This window comes from Camelus dromedarius, chromosome 9, assembly GCF_036321535.1.
Source record: "Camelus dromedarius isolate mCamDro1 chromosome 9, mCamDro1.pat, whole genome shotgun sequence".
Lineage (NCBI taxonomy): Eukaryota > Metazoa > Chordata > Mammalia > Artiodactyla > Camelidae > Camelus > Camelus dromedarius.
In genome coordinates this window covers 24,394,931-24,414,858 of record NC_087444.1, presented here as the reverse complement: position 1 = coordinate 24,414,858, position 19,928 = coordinate 24,394,931, and the positions used below count along the sequence as shown (strand labels likewise).

The 19,928-nt window shown below is 46.4% G+C and overlaps 1 protein-coding gene across 1 annotated transcript; it reads left to right on the top strand.

The window, feature by feature from the left end:
• Positions 1–71: 71 nt before the first annotated feature.
• On the top strand, positions 72–19,856 carry DNAAF1 (dynein axonemal assembly factor 1). Its single transcript, XM_010980502.3, is given in 13 exon segments — positions 72–291; positions 293–350; positions 4,045–4,180; positions 4,654–4,745; positions 6,382–6,603; positions 6,741–6,907; positions 9,583–9,704; positions 12,521–12,687; positions 13,050–13,316; positions 15,557–15,660; positions 17,514–17,570; positions 18,447–18,816; positions 19,501–19,856. Coding segments are annotated over 13 exon segments (1,959 nt in total). The 5' UTR covers positions 72–213; the 3' UTR covers positions 19,620–19,856.
• The last annotated feature ends 72 nt before the right edge of the window (positions 19,857–19,928 follow it).

Below are 19,928 nucleotides of genomic sequence, written 5' to 3'. Positions count from 1 at the left end.
CGCCCCCGGCGTCCCGACAAGCTGGCCCACTAGAGTGCGCGTGCGCTGCGGTTGCCGTGGCGACCGGGGAAGCGTTGGGCTGCCAACGGCACGGACGTTGAGTGGCTGGAAGGGAAGGAAAGCAGGGACTCCCTGGAGGACTGAGGGGTCATAGCCACCCCACGGAACAGGGGTCCCTGCTGCTACGGGGTGTTCGGTGTGTCCGGAATAAACATGCACCCCGAGGCCTCGGAGCCCGTGGCGGACAGGAGTGCGGAGCAGGACTACGCGCAGGAGCCGAACGTGGAGAGCGGGCGTGGCGGAGTCGGTGGGTGACTACGGGAATGCAGGCCAAGGAAGCCGCAAGGAAGGTGCCGACCGCCGCCCCAGGGAGGCGAGGGGGGCGACAGGCTGTGCCTAGCTCCACGTACCTGGTCCTCACAGCCAGCGGTAACCCTAATAGTAACAGTAGCGGCCCACACTTACTAAACGACGCATGCCGTGCGCTCACCCCATTTAAGCCATTAAACCCGCCCTCTGCGGTAGGCTCCCCTCTCCCCATTTTATACAGATGAGGAAACTGGAACTTAAAAGAAATTACAGAACTTGTTCCAAACACATTACCCTCAGCCAATTACAGACTGACTCATGCCTGGACAGCCTGACTCCAGAGCCCAAGCCCTTATCTACACACCTTTCTCCCCACCGTCCCACTTTTTAATGTTTTGAATGTATCCCTTCATTGCTATCACCATGTAAGATCTAAGGCTGTCTCTCCCTCTAGACAGCAAGCTATGTCAGGGCAGGACAGGCTGATTGAGCAATGTCCAGTCCAGTGCTTAAGCCACGGTAGACAGAGTGAATGAAGAGTGGGGTATTTCTGGGGTCACCAGGTAACTCTTCACCTAAGCTCCCCAAAATAGGCTTAGAAGACAGCCTCTCCTCCCACTTGGCTTGGACCCTAAGAGAAACTTTTCAGTGACTAATAAACTACTTCAGCAAATACATCTTAAGCGTTGGCTGTCCAGACAAGCCTGGTATGAGTTGCTGTAGGGAAGCCATGTTGCTCCAAAAGACAGGCTTGGAGCCACTCACCCTGGATACACATTGCAGCTCTGCACCTTGCCAGCTTTATGGCTGTTCGCCCAGAGCTTAACCTCTCTATAAGGCAGGCTCCTCTTCTGCAAACAGGAATAGTTATAATTAGAATTTCTGGCATACAATTGGCCAGGAATAAATGGTAGCTCTTGTTACTAAAACAACCAATCAATTATTGTGTATATTGAGCACCTATTCTTTTATTCATTCCACAAACCTTTATCTGGTGCCTCTTGTGGCTGGGCATTTCCTGCATTGGGAAATGGGAAAGTGTAAGATTGAGTCCCACACACAGACTATTTAATCTCATTTAGTAGTCCACAGGAACACACAGATGGCAGCAGCAAACAGCCCTTTAGATAGATAGATAGATAGATAGATAGATAGATAGATAGATAGATAGATAGATAGATAGATTTCTAAGTGGTAAATCAAGAGTTAGAATTTTTTCATTTTATTTCTTTATTAATAGACTTTATTTTTTTAGAGCAGTTTCAGGTTCACAGCAGAACTGAGCAGAAGCTACAGAGAGTTTGCATGTAGCTCTCCCCACCCACACATATGTACTCCCCTACCCTCAACATCCCTCATCAGTGTGGCATGTTTGGTACAATCGATGAACCAACATTGACACATTATTATCAAAGTCTATAGTTTACATTAGTGTTCACTCTTGATGTTGTACATTCTATGGGTTTTGACAAATGCATAATGACATGTAGCCACCACTGTAGTATCATACAGAATAATTTCAATGCCCTAAAAATCCCTTGTGCTCCATCTATTCATTCCTCCCTCCCTCTCCCCAAACCTCTTGAAACCACGATCTTTTTATTGTTTCTGTAGCTTTGCCTTTTCCAGAATGTCATTTGGTTGGAATCGTACAGTTTGTAGCCTTTTCAGACTGGCTTCTTTCATTTAGTAATATATCTTTTAAGTTTCTTCCATGTCTTTCATGGCTTGATAGCTCATATCTTTTTATTCACTGCACATATATTTTTTAATTTACATATATGTACTGTTCATTGTTTCTAAGAATGTTTAGAGCTTTAGCTTTTTAAACTTACGTAGTTATCAAAGGAATAAAGCCAACCACAAAATAAGAATTAATTCAAAAAGATACATACACCCTGCTATTAACAGCAACATTATTTATAATTGCCAAGATATGGAAGCATCCTAAGTGCACATCAATAGTTGAATAGATAATGAAGATGCACCATATATATGTAATAGAATACAACTTAACCATAAGAAAGAAGGATATTTTGCCATCTGCAACCCTTCACTCAATTCTTCTTTTTTCATTTCAAAAACCAGAATTTTATAACCAGCATAAACATTTCCATTACATCAAAAACATCAAAATACCTAGAAATAAACTTAACCAAAGAGGTTACCTATACTGCAAAAACCAAAATGGCACAAAGAAATGGAAAGATTTCTTGTGTTCTTGGATTGGAAGAATCAGCACTATCAAAATGGCCACACTACCCAAAACAATCCACAGATCCAATGCAACCCCCATCAAAATACTCGTGACGCTCCTCACAGAACTAGAACAAACAATTCCAAAATTTATAAGGAACCACAAAAGACCCCGAACAGCCAAAGCAATCTTTTGTAGGTCTTTTTTTTTTCTCTCTCTTTCTTCTTTCTGTTCTCTTTTCTTATGGTTTGATGACAGAGAAGGTCCTTTAATATTTGTTGTAAAGCTGATTTGGTGGTACTGAAATCTTTTAGCTTTTGTTTATCTGGGAAGCTTTTGATTTCTTCATCAAGTCTGAACGAGAGCCTTGCTGGATAGAGTATTCTTTGTTGTAAGTTTTCCCCTTTCATCACTTTAAATGTATCATGCCACTCCCTTCTGGCCTGTAAAGTTTCTTCTGAAAGATAAGCTGCTAACCTTCCATGAGAGTTCCCTTGTATGTTATTTGTTGCTTTTCTCTTGCTAATTTTAATGACTTCTCCTTATCCTTAATTTTTGTCAATTTGATGACTATGTGCTTTGGTGTGTTCCTCTTTGGGTTGATCCTGTGTGGTACTCTCTGCGTTTCCTGGACTTGAGTGACTGTTTCCTTTCCCAATTTGGGGGAGTTTTCAGTGATTATCTCTCCAAAAAATTTTCCCAGGTCCTTTCCCTCTCTTTTCTCTTTCTGGGACTTCTATAATGTGAATATTAGTGTGCTTCATGCTGTCCCAGAGTTCTCTTAAAAAACAGCCCTTAAGATTAAGTGCATTTGAATCAGCCAATTTTGATTGACTTTTCCAAAAAACTGAGTGCATTTAAATGAGCTCATTTTCTTTTTACATTGTTTTAAACATTCCAGATAAATTTGATGGGTTTTTTTCCAACCCCACCCCCATTTCTAGTCCCATCCCCTTCTCCCCTCCTCCAGAATTTTGTGTGAATTCTTTCAATCACTTTATCTATCTATCTATCTATCTATCTATCTATCTATCTATCTATCTATCTATCTATCTATCTACATATAAAGTGTGTCATTACACAATGCATAGTATAGGTTTGTGTGTTTTTAATTTACATAAGTGATATCCTGTGCTTATTATGAAACTTGGTTTTTTCACTCCATGTTTCAGAGAATTATTCATATTAATTGACATAGCTCCAGTGCATTCTTTTCCAAGGTAGAATAATCCATTGTTTTATTTAACCAGTCCCTACGGATGGATAACATTTGCATTGTTAACAGGTTTTAGCTATTACAAATAATGCAAAAGTCAGTATCTTTGTACATGTCTCCCTGTGCGCCCATACAAGAGCTTTTATCGAAGATCTGCCTGCAAGTGAAATTTTTGTAGTCCTTATCAATGCTTTGAAAATTGTGATCCATTTAAAGAGTGCCAGTTCCATACTAAAAGTGGACAGTTATTAATCAAGTTGAAATTGGGGGGAATTTTTTATACATTTCTTGATCTCTATAGAACCCATCTCTTACTTTACAGAAATTAATGATCCCAAGGAAACGTGTATGGGCCCTTCTGACGCTTCCCACCTCAGCAAGCAGAAACAGAGCGGTGATAGCTGGTCAGACGGTCGCTTAGCACACCAAAGAGATGACAAGGAAGAGCATGGCCCCAGGTATGTGGCATGCTGCTGCCACTCACAGCACCCTTTACCTAGTAAGGTAGATGCTACAATCATCCCCTTATAAAGATAAGGAAACTGAGGCTCTTGGAGATTATATATTTGGCCCCATGTCTGAAAATTAGTAGTGGAGTCAGGATGGCACTGCCTCAGTGGCACAGCTAACCACGATCTATGAAACTTTAATGCCAGACCCAGAGAGAGAGAAACATCAGTAGTTCTTGATGATGCTACTAAAAGTATTTTTATTAAAACATACATTGCAGTTTTTAAGAAGGCTGCTAGTCATGATACTGGATAAGGCCCTGAAAGCTAGAAACAAACAAACAAACAACTTAAAATTCTCATCAGGCATATAGAATGTTGTGGAATTTGGGGAAGGGTAGGGATGTGCCAAAGACTTTAGGGACTGTATTTGACAGCTGACAACTGAAATAAATATCTTGTTCATGTTTTTCACTTAACAGAATGACTAAAAATTTTCTGCAAAAACTATGCAAGCAGCACAAGCTTTATATTACCCCAGCATTGAATGATACGCTCTATTTACACTATAAAGGTAAGGGTCGGGTAGAGGATGTTCCTCGTGTCAGGAAAGACCCTAGTGCTGGAAGGAATTACTTACAGGGATCATCTGGAGTTCTTAAATTATATTTCAGTAAAAATTTGAGAGTTTAGTGGAGATATACAGAAAAGCAATAATATTTCTTTGAAGGAAAATTCTTAACATGGCTAGAGTTTATAAAGAGGGCTACTGACTATATGCATACGAGGGAAACACAGGGATATCTTTTATTTGTATTTTCTAAAGGAGTCACAAATTTTCAGCTTAGAAGCTACCTGTAAATACTTTGAGCTCGGGAGGGATATGTTGTGAAGGACTGGGTGGTGTCCAGTGTCACACATAAACTTCAGTTCAGGTTCACATGCTATTCCTAGCACTGAGAAAGAAGGGTGATAATTCCCAGGCTGTGCTGAATTTGGGATGGCCAGCCTGCTCCTCAGTCATCTGTGTGTCCCTCTATGTATTCAGTCAAGTGTTTACTGAGAGCCTTCTGTGTGCCGGGCACCATGCACGGGGCTGGAGATACAGAGATGGATACAGTGAAGATGCTTTCAGTGTCTTTAGGGACAGAGCGGTCACTGCGAGGCATGCTGTGCCAGGGAGATTCCCAGAGGCCTCTTGCAGCACAAACACTTGAAAGGTGCGGAATGACTCCTAACTGGTCTCCTCACCTCCACGTCGCCCCCTCCAAAATTTTCCACCCAACGTCTGGGTATAGCAGTGATGAGATGACTTAGGAAGGCAGGTCCCAGGAAACCAATGTTTAAGAGATAGGAAGAAGAGGACCCAGTGGGTCAGACAAGTAGAAAGAATCAGAGAGGGAGAAGATCTAGAGGAGAGAGGGGCCTACATTATCTCCCTCTGCCTAATGAATTATCCCCAAACTTAGCAACTTAAAAAGATCTTTATTTGATACTGTTTCTGAGGGCCAGGAATCTGGGAATGACTTAGGTAGGTGGTTCTGGTTCTTAGGTAATAATTGATATTACCCTTTTTTAACCAAAACTTTTGGTTAAAACTTTTCAGGCAACAAAATCAATAACTTTGAAAAAGTTTTGCTAATTGCAGATGAGCCAGGAATTATAAATTGATAATGAGTTACTAAAAGAAACAAAAAAAAAGTTTGCCTTTCTCACCTTAAATTTGGCTCATAAGACTGAAAAATACAATAAAAACAAGACCTGAAGTTTGCACCAGCTTCAGGTACAGCTGGATCCGGGTGCTCACTGCATATCTGCGCAAGGCTGTCTCTCCCTTTCTGCGGCCCTGCTTTCCTCTGTGCTCATTCATTTTAGGCAGGCCATCCCTCCCTCACTTCCTCCTACTCCCAGGAGAGAAAGGAAGGGAGGGGCAGCACTAGGCTCCACATCACCAGGCTGGCAATTCCAGCAGAAAGTTACCTCTTTCCAGTGGAACCAGCGAAACTCCCCAGGACTCATCAAGGTTGGCCCCGCGTAGCTAAGTGTGACCAGCTACCTGCAGAGAGTTGTGGGGTAATATCAGGGGAGGGATGTTCCTCAAAGAAAAGAAGCAGTGGTTTTATCGAGGAAGGATGTATGGACACTGGACAGATGGACAAAGACAAGGGTGACCATGGTGCCTGGGTGTGCGTGCCCTTCCTTCCTGCTAGGTTTTGATCGCATCGAGAACTTGGAAGAGTACACGGGGCTGCGTTGTCTCTGGCTGGAGTGCAACGGGATCCAGAGAATTGAGAACCTCGAGGCCCAAAGGGAATTACGCTGCCTCTTCTTACAAGTGAACCTTATTCATAAAATCGAGAACCTAGAACCTCTGCAGAAACTGGATGCTCTTAACCTCAGCAACAATTACATCAAGACCATTGAAAACCTCTGTAAGAAGGCCCCTTGGGGGCGGTGGCAGGGGGCGGGTGGTTCTCGAGGTCACTGTGTCCACCGCTTTCCCCTGGGGGAGGTTCTCAACATTTTTTTTTTACCTATGTTGCTGACTTCTGCCGACCTCTCCTCCCAGCCTGCCTGCCGGTCCTGAACATGCTCCAGATGGCCCATAACCATTTAGAGGCCGTGGAAGACATTCAGCATCTCAAGGAGTGTTTGAAACTTTGTGTCCTTGACCTTTCCCACAACAAGCTGAGGGACCCAGGGATCCTGAGCGTCCTGGAGAGCATGCCTGACTTGGTAAAATATGCACACACGCAAAACTGGCAGTCTCTCGTGTTCTGTACATAGGAGATCTTTTTCCTCTTTCCCTCCCCTCTTCCTCCTTCCTTTCTTCCTTCTTTCCTTCCATCACACTTCTTCCCCTCTCTGTATTTTTAGCCAGGGTATTTTAAATGCCAGATGCCATACCATTTCACCCACAAGTATTTCAGTGTGTATCTCTGACAGATAAAGGTGTCTTAAAGCATCATCACAATATTATTATTATATCTAAAGTATTATGATAACTACATTTAGTACCCAGTCCATGTTCAGTTTTCCCCATTTGTCTCAAAAATGTGTTTTGGCCATTGGGTTGTGCAAATCCAAACCAGATCCACACATTATATTTGGATTATTGGTCCTTCAAATCTCTTTTGATCTGTCACAGTCCCTTTGCCTATTTCCGCTCCCCACCCCATGAATCTGTTGAAGAAACCAGGTCCTTCCTCTGGTCACTGGCTGCATTCTGGATTCGGATGATTGTATTCTCATGGTGTCATTTAACATGCTCTGCTGTCCCCAGTATCTCTCATAAAATGATGATGGAGCCAGAGGTCTGATCAGATCCAGGCTCAGAATCCGACTTTTAAGGTTTGCCGTGGCATCCCATCAGGGCACCTGTAATGCCTGGCTGCCTTGCTTTTTGTAACTTTAAGACTGATTTGTGGGTTCAGCTGCTGTCAGTCTGACCCAGTCTTCATGGAGGCCCCCGTCCATCCTTCCCCTGCTCATCTCAGCCTCTGCCGATGCATGCTACCTCCATGCATGGTTTCATTAGGAGTCGCACAGCGATTACAGCTCACCTTATTCCTTCTGCATTTATTTGCTTGAGTGCTTCTACAAAGAGCACTTTCCCTCATCAGTTAGGGCCTCCCTAGTATAAAGTGCATGCGGGAAAGGCTGGGATAAATGCTGGGTTCTTACTTTTTATGTATCAATTTTCAGAGAAGCAAGTCAAGAACCTAGGACCCTGTAGCGGTGATGATGAAGGGTTTTTCTTTCTTGTTATCATTGTGAACTCATAGCTTTACAGATACAGTATTTGACATGACTTAACCCTTGCTGTCATTTGGGTTTTGTCTGTTTGAATGGTCCCACCTCTGGCCTGTGGCAGCCCCTCCAGGTGGCTCCCATGTCCTCTGGGCTCAATTCCAGTAGCCTTGGTGGCTTCCTTGCTTTTCAGTGTGCATGTGCTGTCATGTCTGCTAGGAAAAAATATTCACAAGAGCATGCAAAACCCTCGAGGTCACTGTCATGGATTAGGGTGTGGATAAGCAAGGGAAAAGTGAGTCAATCTGAAGAAAAATAGAAAGCAAATCATAGTTCAAGAATAATCTGCAGAGTAGACTGTCAAGGACTAGTTTAGAATTTATATTATCACTAGCCGATGGTGATAATATAATGCTATAATACTTTTTTTTTTTTTGGCTTGGCTTGGCTGCCATGACCAAATACCACAGACTGGTGGCTTAAACAACAGAAAATTTATTTTCTCATGATTCTAGAGGCTAGAAGTCCAAGATCAAGTTGCCAGCAGGGTTGGTTTCTTCTGAGGCCTCTCTCCTTGGCTTGTAGTAGACGGCTGCCTCCTCCCTCATGTGGTCTTCTCTGTGCATGTCTGTGTCCTAATTTCCTCTTCTTACACCAGTCCTATTAGACCAGGTCCCACCCTGTGACATCACTTAGTCAGCTCTTCAAAGATCCTGTCTCCAAATGCACACATTCTGAGGTGCAGGGCGGAGGCGAGGGCAGTGTTAGGACTTCAACATATGGATTTGAGAGGGCGCAGGGGGACACAGTTCAACCCACAACAAAAGCAGGCTGTCTGCTGGTTGTCCTGCTGGTAACTTCTCCGCCCAAGCTGCAGCTCCTTCACAACTGCCCCTGAGGCACACCGCTCCACCACCCAGGCCTGGGGGACAGGTCACTTAGAAATGTGGTGAGAACGGTGAAGGCAGTATGAAAATGAAGTTTGGAAAATGCTAAACTAATCAGCTAACAATATGTTTATCTTCTCCCACAACAAAAAACACTTGAGATGTGAAAAGCATTTCCTCGATTTAGGCAAACCAATTTTAGGTGCTTCACCTTCTTGGAGTTTCACTGGTAGAAGAGGAGGTGACAGCATTTAAAGATGGGGCTGGCACACTGGCACTGCTGGTCCCGACCTGACATCCAGGACATCCGGAAGCCTGGCGAGAAAGGGCCTCGGGGGGATAAGTAGGCGCTCTCCACCCTTCCTCTTAGTCACCGCTTCTTAGTCACTGTCCAGCCACTGCGCACATTTTCTTAAAATGGGTTATGCCTGAGAAAGCCAGAAAACAATCAACTAGGGATGAATTTCAGTAAAAGAGGTGGGGCGAGGAGACTAATGCAACCACTGCCCTGGGAAAAGGCCTCAGGAAATGTTTTCCAATATTGTTCTGGAAGCACAATGAGATTTAGGCTCTGAAGCTCATACAGAACAAAGAGCTGCCCAGTTCTCGGGACAGTGGGCACAGAAACAAGGGAAGCCTTCTGGCTTCTCTGATGAAATCTTCAGGCTATGACGTTGGCGCCCCCTCAGTTTATTCTCAGAGCACCACACAGATGAGATGTTTTCATCTCGTCCATTTTCAGTGATTAACATCGTTCTGCCTGTGTGCTTCCAGCGTGTACTGAATCTGATGGGAAATCCTGTGATTAGAAACATCCCTAATTATCGAAGGACCGTCACTGTTCAACTAAAACATTTAACATACCTGGATGATAGACCAGTTTTTCCAAAGGACAGGTAAGGAAGCAAAAAAGTCTGTTGGTCACACTTTACTATGCAAGAGCTGAGCAGGCTTAGTATTAAACTCATAAAAATGTCTGATTTTTGAGCATTTCTGCATATCATTAAATATTCCTACACAATAGGCTTAATGCCTTACATGATGGTTTATAATAGGAAATTCTCTACTTTTGAGCACTTATTGATAGACTTTTCATCATCCTTTGATAACTATCCTTGTACGTCAATACTCTGACCTCATTACTGGTTATTTCCTTAGGATGGAATCCTAAGAGTTGTATTATTGGATTAAACACTGTGGCTTGAGGTTTTTAAAAGGTGCTTATAAATATTTTCTAATTGTTTTCTAGAACATTTGTAATGATTTATGAGTTCCCCAGACACAGTCATGTAAAAGAAATCCTTGCCAGTTTAAGGTGAAGGTAGTACCGCGTTTTAAATTTGCATTTTTGGGTAACAGATCAGGTCAGTCATTTTTACCACCTTTATTGGACATTTATGTTTCCTCCTCTATGAGTACGGCATTCATGACCTCCTCCCGGTTTCCTTTGGAGGGAGAGATTTTTCTTATTGATTCCTAAGAGCTCTTTGCATATCAAAAACATCGAACCTGGGACTGCCATGTATGTTGTCACTGCCTTTATCTGGGTTTTTAATTTACCTTTTGATTGAGGCCACTTTTCATTCCAGCTTAGAAACCTCTGTAACTGGCAGTGCCCAAAGGGAAGTACAATCCGCACTTTGAATTATACGACATTTAAAAAGAAATGTTACTGAACTTTTTTTTTTGAACTTACAAACTTCAGTCAAACTAACACAGATTTCAAGTAAAAGGGAGAGCCTCCACTCGGACCAGGTGGAGAAAACAAGGATTCCTGCTTCTGTGGGGGTCAGGCCAAAATGCATCCGGTTCTCCGGCACCCAGCCCTGGGCATTAAGGGGTCCGGCAGGTGGACCTCAAAGCCCAGCTCTGCAGCTGCAGGTCCCGTGCCATGGCTGGGCTCGCTCACCTCCTGAGCCTCATGTTCCTCATCTGGAAAGTGGGGACAATACCGACCACCGGGTCCTAGTGAGTACCCGTGAGTATCCGTGCAAGACTCTGACTCAATGGGAGAGGGGCTGTTGCGGAGGATTTTGAGCCCACCCCACGGCAGAGTGCTGGCCTGCAGGAGAGGGTCATTAGCTTGGATGCGAGCCCGGCCCTTCTGCAGGGAGACCCGCCGCCCTATGCAGTGTTCCATGACTTCAGTTCAGGAGTTGGATTCATCTGGGTCTGAAGCCTCCTTCCAGCACTCACTAGCTGTTCTCTCTGCCTTGGATGCCCTTCATGGGTGTTCACGGGTGCCTGCTCATCTGTCATCTTAAGATCTCCATGACCGACCACCTATCTAAGTAGCACCTCTTCCTTTTCCATCTGTTGTCTCTTTAACCTGATTTCTTTTCTTTGGACTCATTGGCCTCTGACATACTTGTTTCCTTATTTAGGGTCTGTCTTTTCCCCATAAAAGGGCAGCTCTAACAGAGCAAGCAGTGTCACCTCTTATGTTACCTTCTGTATCCCTGGTCCTAGAACACTCCACTCATTTCAAGTGTACAATTCATTGGTTTTTTAGTATGTTCACAGAGGTGTGCAACCACCCCAACAATCAATTCTAGAATATTTTAATCACCAAGAAAAGCAACCCTTACTTAATATATTAGCAGTCACTCCCCAATTCCCCCTCTGCCAGCCTAGGGCAACCACAAATCTTTCTGTCTCTATGGATTTGCCTATTCTGGACATTTCATATAAATGGAATCATACAATATGTGGTCTTTTATGATTGGCTTCTTTCACTTAGCACATTTTTAAGGTTCACACATATGTCAATAAATAATTTCAAAATATTTCAAACTATTGTGAAATAATACTCCATTCCCAAATGCCACATTTTATTAATCTATCAATCAGTCAGCGGGCCTTTGGGTTGTTTCTACCTTTTGGCTATTGTGAACAGTGATGACATCAATATTTGTGTGCAGGTATTTGTGTGTGGACATTTGTTTTCAACTCACTTGAGTATAAATGCTTAGGAGCACAATTGCTGGATTATATGTAAGATTATATACCTATAATCTATAATTGCCAAACTGTCTTCCAAGGTGGTTGTGCCATTTTGCATTTCCATCAGCAGTGAACGAAGAGTTCTTACTGCTCCACATCCTCACCAGCATTTGGTGTTGTCAGTGCTCTGGATTTTGGCCATTCTGTTGGGTGTTAAGTGGCATCTCATTGCTTTAATTTTCATTTCCCTGATGTCATTTGCTGATGAGCTTATTTGATACCTGCCTCTCCTCTTTAGCAAGGTGTCCAGTTCCTTTGTGCACTTAAAAAAAATTTTTTTTGGTATGTTTGGATATGAGCCATTTATCAGTTAACTTTCCTGCAAATATTTTCTCCCAGTCTTGTGGCTTGTCAGGTATACAATTTGCAAATCTTTTCTCACATTCTGGGGGTTGTCTTTTATTTATGGTATTTTTTGCATTACACACATTTTTAATTTTGGAGTCTAATTTCTCAATTTTTTGTCTTGTCGTTTGCTCCCTTGCCTCGTATCTAAAAGGTTTCACAAACCATTAGAGATTAAAATGTATGTGTGTTAACTTGTATCCTTGTGGTCACATGTCCTTCGGGCTTTTAGTTTGATTTAGAGGAAAAGGAGCAAGTTTGGTCAGATAGTGTTATGTTTTAGATGACTTTTAACCTGTGACACTTCAAACCTCCCTGATTTCTGTGTGTGTGTGAGTGTGTTTTTTTAAATCCTCTTAAATAGAGCTTGTGCAGAGGCCTGGGCTCGGGGAGGGTATGCAGCTGAGAAGGAGGAGAGAGAGGAGTGGGAGAGGAGAGAACGGAAGAAGATCACGGACAGCATTGAGGCCCTGGCAGCGATCAAGCGCCGGGCTGCGGAGAGGAAACAGCAGAAAGAAAGCCAAGGGCCAGGTACATGCTCTAGACGCAGGGAGCACTGGGGCTCCATTTAGATGGGCGCTCACACACACTCACTTTCCTGTTTTCTGACCCGTTTGAAAGGGCAGACATCATGGCCCTTAACCCATGCCCTTTAGCCTGCAACTCCTAAACGCCTCCTGCACTGTTTTCTTAGTGACTGTGTCCTGTGCCACCAGGTGCAGGTGCTAAGCATCCCTCTGGTGGATGGTTAGCCCATTTATCCAGCACCGTAAACAGCACACTGATGAACTTCCCCACCGCAGTTCCTCGCCACCCACCCTCAGCAGTACCCCACGGGTCCCCCTTGTCCTCTCGGGGCGGTCTCAACTCACATGTGGACTTGTTCGGCTCAGGGGAGACACCCAGGCCAGACAACGCAGAGGACGTGGATGCCGCTGTGGATGAGGAGGAAGAGCCTCAAGAGGACAGAGAGAGGCGGCAGAAGATGGAGCAGTTTGTCAAGGAGAGTTTCAAGGCCAAGGATGAGCTATTCCCAGAAAAGTTGAGCCTCATGGAGGGGCTGCCTGCAGATGTTGATGGAGAGACTGGAGGCCAGGAGCCTGGAGGGGCGCTCCCCACTGAGGCCCCCACGCCGCCGACCCACGGAACTGCCTGGGAAGGTAGGTGGTCAAGAATAGCAGGGGTGTGACTGGGGGGACCCAGACGGTCTCCACTCCTGACTGCTGTGTCTGTAGGGTGATGTGCATGTTATCTGGAACACTGTCATTAACTAGACTAGCACTGCCCAACAGGACTGCGAGGGGAGCCAGAATGGCATTTCTAGTTCCATGCTCAATGAGATGCAAAGAAATGATGAGACACTAGCAATATCTTTTACTGAACCCAGTACATGCAAAATATAATCAGGTAAATCAACATAAAGTTATTAATGATATTTTACTTTTTTTGAGACCTTTTTTTAAATGAGCTTGATTTTTCTTTAATGGAGGAACTGGGGATTGACCCTGCACTTCGTGCATGCTAAGCATGTGCTCCACCACTGAGCTGTACCCAGCCCCCAATACTTTACCTTTTTTGACACTAAGTCTTCAGAGTCCAGTCTATATTTGCCACTTACAGCACATCTCCATTGAGATGTGCACTTTTGAACAGTTAAGGTGAAATGTAGCCCTGCAAAAGGAAGTGAGTTGTTTTGGACAGATTCTGTTTTGAAACTGAAATTAATTAAAAATAAATACAATTGAATACAATTAAAAATCCAGCTCCTTGGGAGTGCTGGCCACATTGCTGGTGCTCTGTAGCCATACACGGCCATGGCTAATGCAGATTAGAAAGGAGCCCCACTGACAGGATTCCAGCCAAGTTCCTGAGGTCCTATCAACTAACAGATAAACCTAGGACTCGCCCAGGATGCTGCTGCTGTGTCCCTGAGGATGAGGGCCTGGGACACACCCAGTCTGTGCAGCCCTGGGGGTGGGAACATTCCATTCCCAGCCTCAGCAGGATTTGAGGTCTGTCTGAGGAGGTTAGCTGGTCTGGCCCCCATTTTCTGGGAGAGACCTAGAAGGAACCCTGGTCTCCAGACTGCCCAGGAGACCAGCCAGCGGGGCAAGGACCAGTGATTCACCAGATGTTGAAGTCTAAATCTCAGGGCCGCAGGAGAGGTTATGTGAGTGCATCCCATGGTGGAAATGCATTTCCCATCTCTGATCACACTCTGTCCAGGGAAGCATGAGCTCCTTTCCAATGGTCACCAAAATGGTACAGAGAACGATACACGCATTTCTCTAAAACACATCGTGAACAGGTGAAGCAGCGCGGTTTCTAGACAGACACCCTAAGGTCAAACCCAAATCCAACCCCTTAGCCTGCCAAGTGACCTCAGGCAAACCGCAAAACCTCCCCATTCCAGCCGCTGTAAAGGGAAACAGTCCCTGCCAGGGATCAAATGAAGTAGTGAAAGGAATGTACCCAGTAAGTGTAGTCTCTTCCCTGCCTCGCCTTTTCCTAGAACAAAACAAAGCCTAAGCAGGTAGGTTCTAGGAAACAAAGGGACTTGGCAGCTGCCTGGACAAGCTTCTGCTGGTTGGGAAGTTGGAGACCATGGTGCCATGAATAGGACATAGGGGTCCGGAAGGAAGGGCTAGATAGAGGGGATACAGATCTCTGTTGTAATTAGAAGTTGAGTAGGGAGGAGCATATAGTGCAGTGTTAGAGTGCTTAGCATGTAAGAGGTCCTGGGTTCAATCCCCAATACCTCCATTAAAATAAATAAATAAATAAACAAACAAACCTAGTTGAGAAGCCACGGGGATGGCCAAGCCTCAGGGTTGAGGCTGGACCAAACTGTTGTGGGAAGAGGAGGCAGTTCATCCCTCCAGTAATAACTGAAGCCAGAAGACTGGAGAGGAAGCAGTCAGCAGGGTCGGGATGCAGCCTGGGAACCTTGAACAGGGGTGGGGGTGGTGAGGAGGAGCCCCGTCTCAACTCCACATTCCCCAGGCAACACTGCGATGATGTAACAGGTATCCCTGATGCCCGTGCAGCAGGCGGGGCTGGGAAACTTGGTCTTCCCTTCTTCATCTCCTGGTCCATCAATCATGCCTCCTCCACGGACCCTGCATATTCCGCACAGATTCCTGGCTGGTGCTTCCATCTCCCTGAAGTCATCTCCAGGCTCCAGAAAGCGGGCAGCTCTCTCCTTTCCTTCTAGACAGGAAGAACCTTGTCCTAATCTGGGATTCTTGCAGCTCCTGTCACAGGGGCCGGAGCCTTTCAGACCCAAGGGTTTTATCCTTCCCCTTGGAATCCACCTTAACCTGGGGTTTTTCCCTCTGACCACCACAAATGAAACCAACCCCAAGATTAAGAACTCTTTGTTGTTGTTCCTTAAAATCAGCTCCCCAGATTGTGGTCACTGAGAGAGCATCAGGTACAGAACTTCACGGAGCTGAAGATGTAGAAACCATCAGACTGGAGACAAGGGAGAAGCTCTTCATCGACGTACGTAAACCAGTGCATCTGGAGGTGTCTGCAGTACAGCCGTTTCAGATCACATACAAACCCTCCAAATCTTGCTACCCAAAGCGTGAGGTCCTATGGCCTCCCCTGGGGGCTGGTTAGAATGCAGAACCCCGGGCCCCACTCCAGACCCACTCACTGATCAGAATCTGCATTTAGTAAGCTATCCCTGAGTTGCAGGGGGTCCATACATGCACCTTCAAGACTGAGAAGTACTGGTCCAAACGATTCCCCTTGAAATATGTCTACAAAACTATTTTTTGTTAATGGAGGTACTGGGGATTGAACCCAGGATCTCATGCACACTAAGCAAGCATTCTGCCACTGAGCTCAACCCTCTCACTGCAGAACTCTTGATTTGTTTTCCCCAAAGAAGTGGCACTGCAAAGTGGTTCTGTCTGGCTGGCCGTATGCAGAATTGTTGTGCAAGTAGCTTTTTATCATCAGAGCCTCTAATCCTCTCTGGACAGCTACCCACCTTCCTGGCCTGTCGCTGCTCCTGCCCCCTGGTGTGACTGTCTAGAATCGTGTTCCCCTGGGGCTGGCTCAGTGAGGGGCCACCTAACCCTGTGACTGATCATGGCCTTGAGAATAGCCCTCCTCCCTGAAGCTCTTCTAGTAACAGTCTTGCACGCTTTGCCCACAGGAACAGGTTCCCTGGGAATGCACACTTTTTGTCATGACCTGCAAGAACTGTGCAAGGGGTTGGGGTGGGAGACCCTGTGGGTGCTGGTGTGCACCCTGCTCTCCTGAAAGGCCAGCATACCTCTCTGCCCATGAGGGAGCAACTTCTGTTTAAACCATGTGCGTGACTTTGCCTACTGGCTGCCTGCTTCCTCAATCAACTTCTACCCTGTTTAATTCCCAACCTCATGCGCCTCCAACAGGGTTCAGCTGAGCACGGTCAATATTGAGGGGGTCTGAGTCTTCTGAGCCTACATATACACACGACAAAACGAAACTGGGCAATTCATCCCTAACATTTGAGAACAAACCACCTGTAGAAACAGGGCACTAAGAGCTAATACTAACTATTCTTCCTCATTGTCCAGCGGTATTTTATTTTGGGAGAGTGTTAATTAGGTTTATTTATTTATTTTTAGAGGTTCATGGGGATTGAACCTAGGACCTCATGCATGCTAAGCACACACTCCATCACTTGAGCTATACCCTCCCCAAATCCGGTGCTATTTTATCTTGTATCAATCAATTTAACTCTTCCAATAACTCTAAGAGGTAGGCACCATTATCATCCCCATTTGACAGCTGAGGAAGTTGAGAAACAGAGAGGTTAAGTAACTCACTCAAGGCCACACAGCCAGGCAACAGTGGAGCAGGAATACCAGCCCAGGCATTCTGGCTCCAGAGTTCACATATCTAACTGCACAGTGGACCAGCTGCTACAGATGAAGACAGCCCAGAACACAACATAAAACAGAAAAGCCCTCCTAGCTTTGTGAAGATCCAAAATATATTCATTTTGTCCCATGTAGAGTCCTAAGGCTAATTTGTACATGGGAGGTACATGTCTCCCCAGCCCCCTAGAGGAATTGGCTGAGTCTCTAATGCCAAAGTGAAACGAGAAAGAGGTGGAGATTCTTGAAACGTGTCACACCTTGCGAATCTCTTTCACTGACCAGATCTGGGTACCCAGAGTGGCCGTGTGCATGTGTTCTGAGTGTGCAGGGGGCCCGAGTGGTCCAGGTCAGTCCCTCTGCCCCTCCACACTCACACACACATGGCACAGGCTTGGCTGTCTATGTGGGTCCATCTGTCTGGTCGACCAGACGTCAAGGGTGTGCCCTCCTGGTGACGTGGGTCATTTGCTCTTGCAGGACCTACCTGACTTGGAAGATGTTGACGCAGGCGAGTCTCTAGAAGACCAGGACAAGGTGATCTCGCGCACTTCCTGGCCATTCCACTTTCACTTCCAGACCCTGTACTTTCACTGACAAAGCATGTCCTCGACTCCCAAGTGGAGTGCCTTTGTGCCTGAAGCATGGCACACCCCTGTACTTTCACCTCACCCAAGGAAATGCCGCTCACCTCCGGAAGGTTTTACAATTAGCCACTTGGGTTTTCTTGAACAGATCTTTCAGCACTGATTTTTAATAACCACGTATTGTACATTATTATCTGAACATCTCTGTCCTTCTGATGTATTTGTATGTCCATCTTGCAAATGTCTACAGCGACATGTGGGCAGGGGAGGAAGGAGGGGAGGAGGAGGGAGGAGACCGTAGAAGGCATGGTGGGAAGCTCTCCCACATTGTCCTGACCCCCGTCCCTCTGCACGAGTGAGAGCCTGGGAGAGCCAGCCCTGGGGTCCCGGAGGAGAGGGAAGCCTAAGACATCATCTCAGTGCAGGAGCTTGTCATCGAAGGAAGGAAACCACAGTTCCGTGAGGGCCTGGCTGCCAGAGCATGACTAGGTGGCTGGGTGAAGGCATAGCCAGAGGCCAAGGCTCCAAGATGAGTCAGTTCAGAGACCTGGGAGGGAGTCGGTGCAGCAAGAACAGGGTGGGCGACAGCCATACTGCACAGAGGCAGAGGGTGGAGGGAGCGGGTGGAGGGAGGGTAGACTGGGCTGCAGAGCTCACGACCTCAGGGCTCAGAAACAGCTGCCAAGGCGTGCCCATCCTGAGGCCTGACTCCTTCGGGCCTTAATGTGGCAACAGTGTTTTGTGATAAAAAAGCAGAATTAGCATGGTGAATTTTAAAGTGACTACTGTGAAAACAGAAATGTTCAAATCTTTTTTCCTTCAACAGAAGATGTGCTTTCCCAAGATTACAGCCATCTCAAGCCTGAGTGATGACAGTGACCCTGAACTGGACTACACCTCACCCCCAGTGCTGGAAAATGTGTCCACAGACACCCTTTCAAATATATTTGCAATCTCCAAGGACATCTCCAGGAAGGCCGAGACGGAGGCACCCTTTACAGACATATTTAAAGTTGCAGAGAAAGACTCAGAAACCCAGAGGCAAAACACCATAGCCCCTTGCCCGCTGATTCAGGAGCTGGACGACAGTGAGCCTTCAGGGGTCCCACCCCGGCTCCCAGCCTGCAAGAGAGAAGCCACACCATCGCCCAGCAGTGAGGATGAGGATGGGGACCTGCTTCCAGCCTCTCCTCCAGGTAATGCCACCTTACTTTCAAGGTCACAGGGGCTGAAAGCTTTGACAGTAGGGAAGTGGACTGTGGACCACCCAAACCCAGAGCGGATGGCCACCAGGGCCTCTGCCTTAAGAATCCCATGTTCTTGGAGGAGGTCACTCACCACCTCTCCAAAGACCAGAGATGGCTGCAGACTGTTCTGCCGCTTGCCAAGCTGGGCCGAGAAGCTGCCAAGCCAACCCCTTCCCAGGTGGGCAAGCTGGCCTCACCAGGGCCACTCATGCCCTGCAGATCCCTACCACCTTGTCCAGCAGGTCTTGGCGCAGCCAGGGAACCTGCATTTCACCTCCCCCCGCCCCCACCATCCAGGTCCTTGGCCTTCCCAGACCAAGGCTTCTGAGGGAAGGTTCTGGAGACAGTACTGGCCAGTCTCCACCCAACCTGGCACTGGGGGCCTGTGCCGGGAACAGGGAGAAGCACCTGTGGGAAAGCTGGTTGGTGCTTGCTGATAACAGGCACGCTGGGGGTGACTGTTTAGAGCTGCCTCTGGGGATCCGACTCTGGCGTCTGTTGAACCCAGAGGATTCCTGGCCAGCAGCCAGGCTTCCTTCTGAAACATAACTCGTGTGGCTAAGGCACAGGAAGAGAGGAGGGGTGACCACACTTCCCAAGAACACCAAGTCACCTCCTTTCTCAATTCCTTAGGAAACAGCACTGAAAAGGAAGAAGTGTGTTCTGAGCTGGAGCCCAAGGCTGGAGAGGACCAGAGGATGCTAAATGTGGCCTGGACTGAACCTGAGGTGGCCCCTCCACTCTTGGACTAACAGGGACAGGGAGGTGGCAGCCAGGCCCTGTCCTGACCCCACAGCAGGCGCAGCTCACCCTTAGCTGGGCTCCCCTTCTCTCCAAAGAGCTGCAGTTACGAGCGCGCGGGCCCCGGCTCACCCCTCTGCGTGTGTGGATGGCATCATGCCCCCTGCTCTTAAAGCCTGACACCTCACCCCAATTAACTGTAGTACAAACTGTGTCGCTCTAAATGTCTCCCTTGAGCATCATAAATGTTTTAGGATCCATGTGAGTCCCCGTGTTAGTGGATTATTTAATGTCGGATTCACTTCATCAGGTGTCCCCAG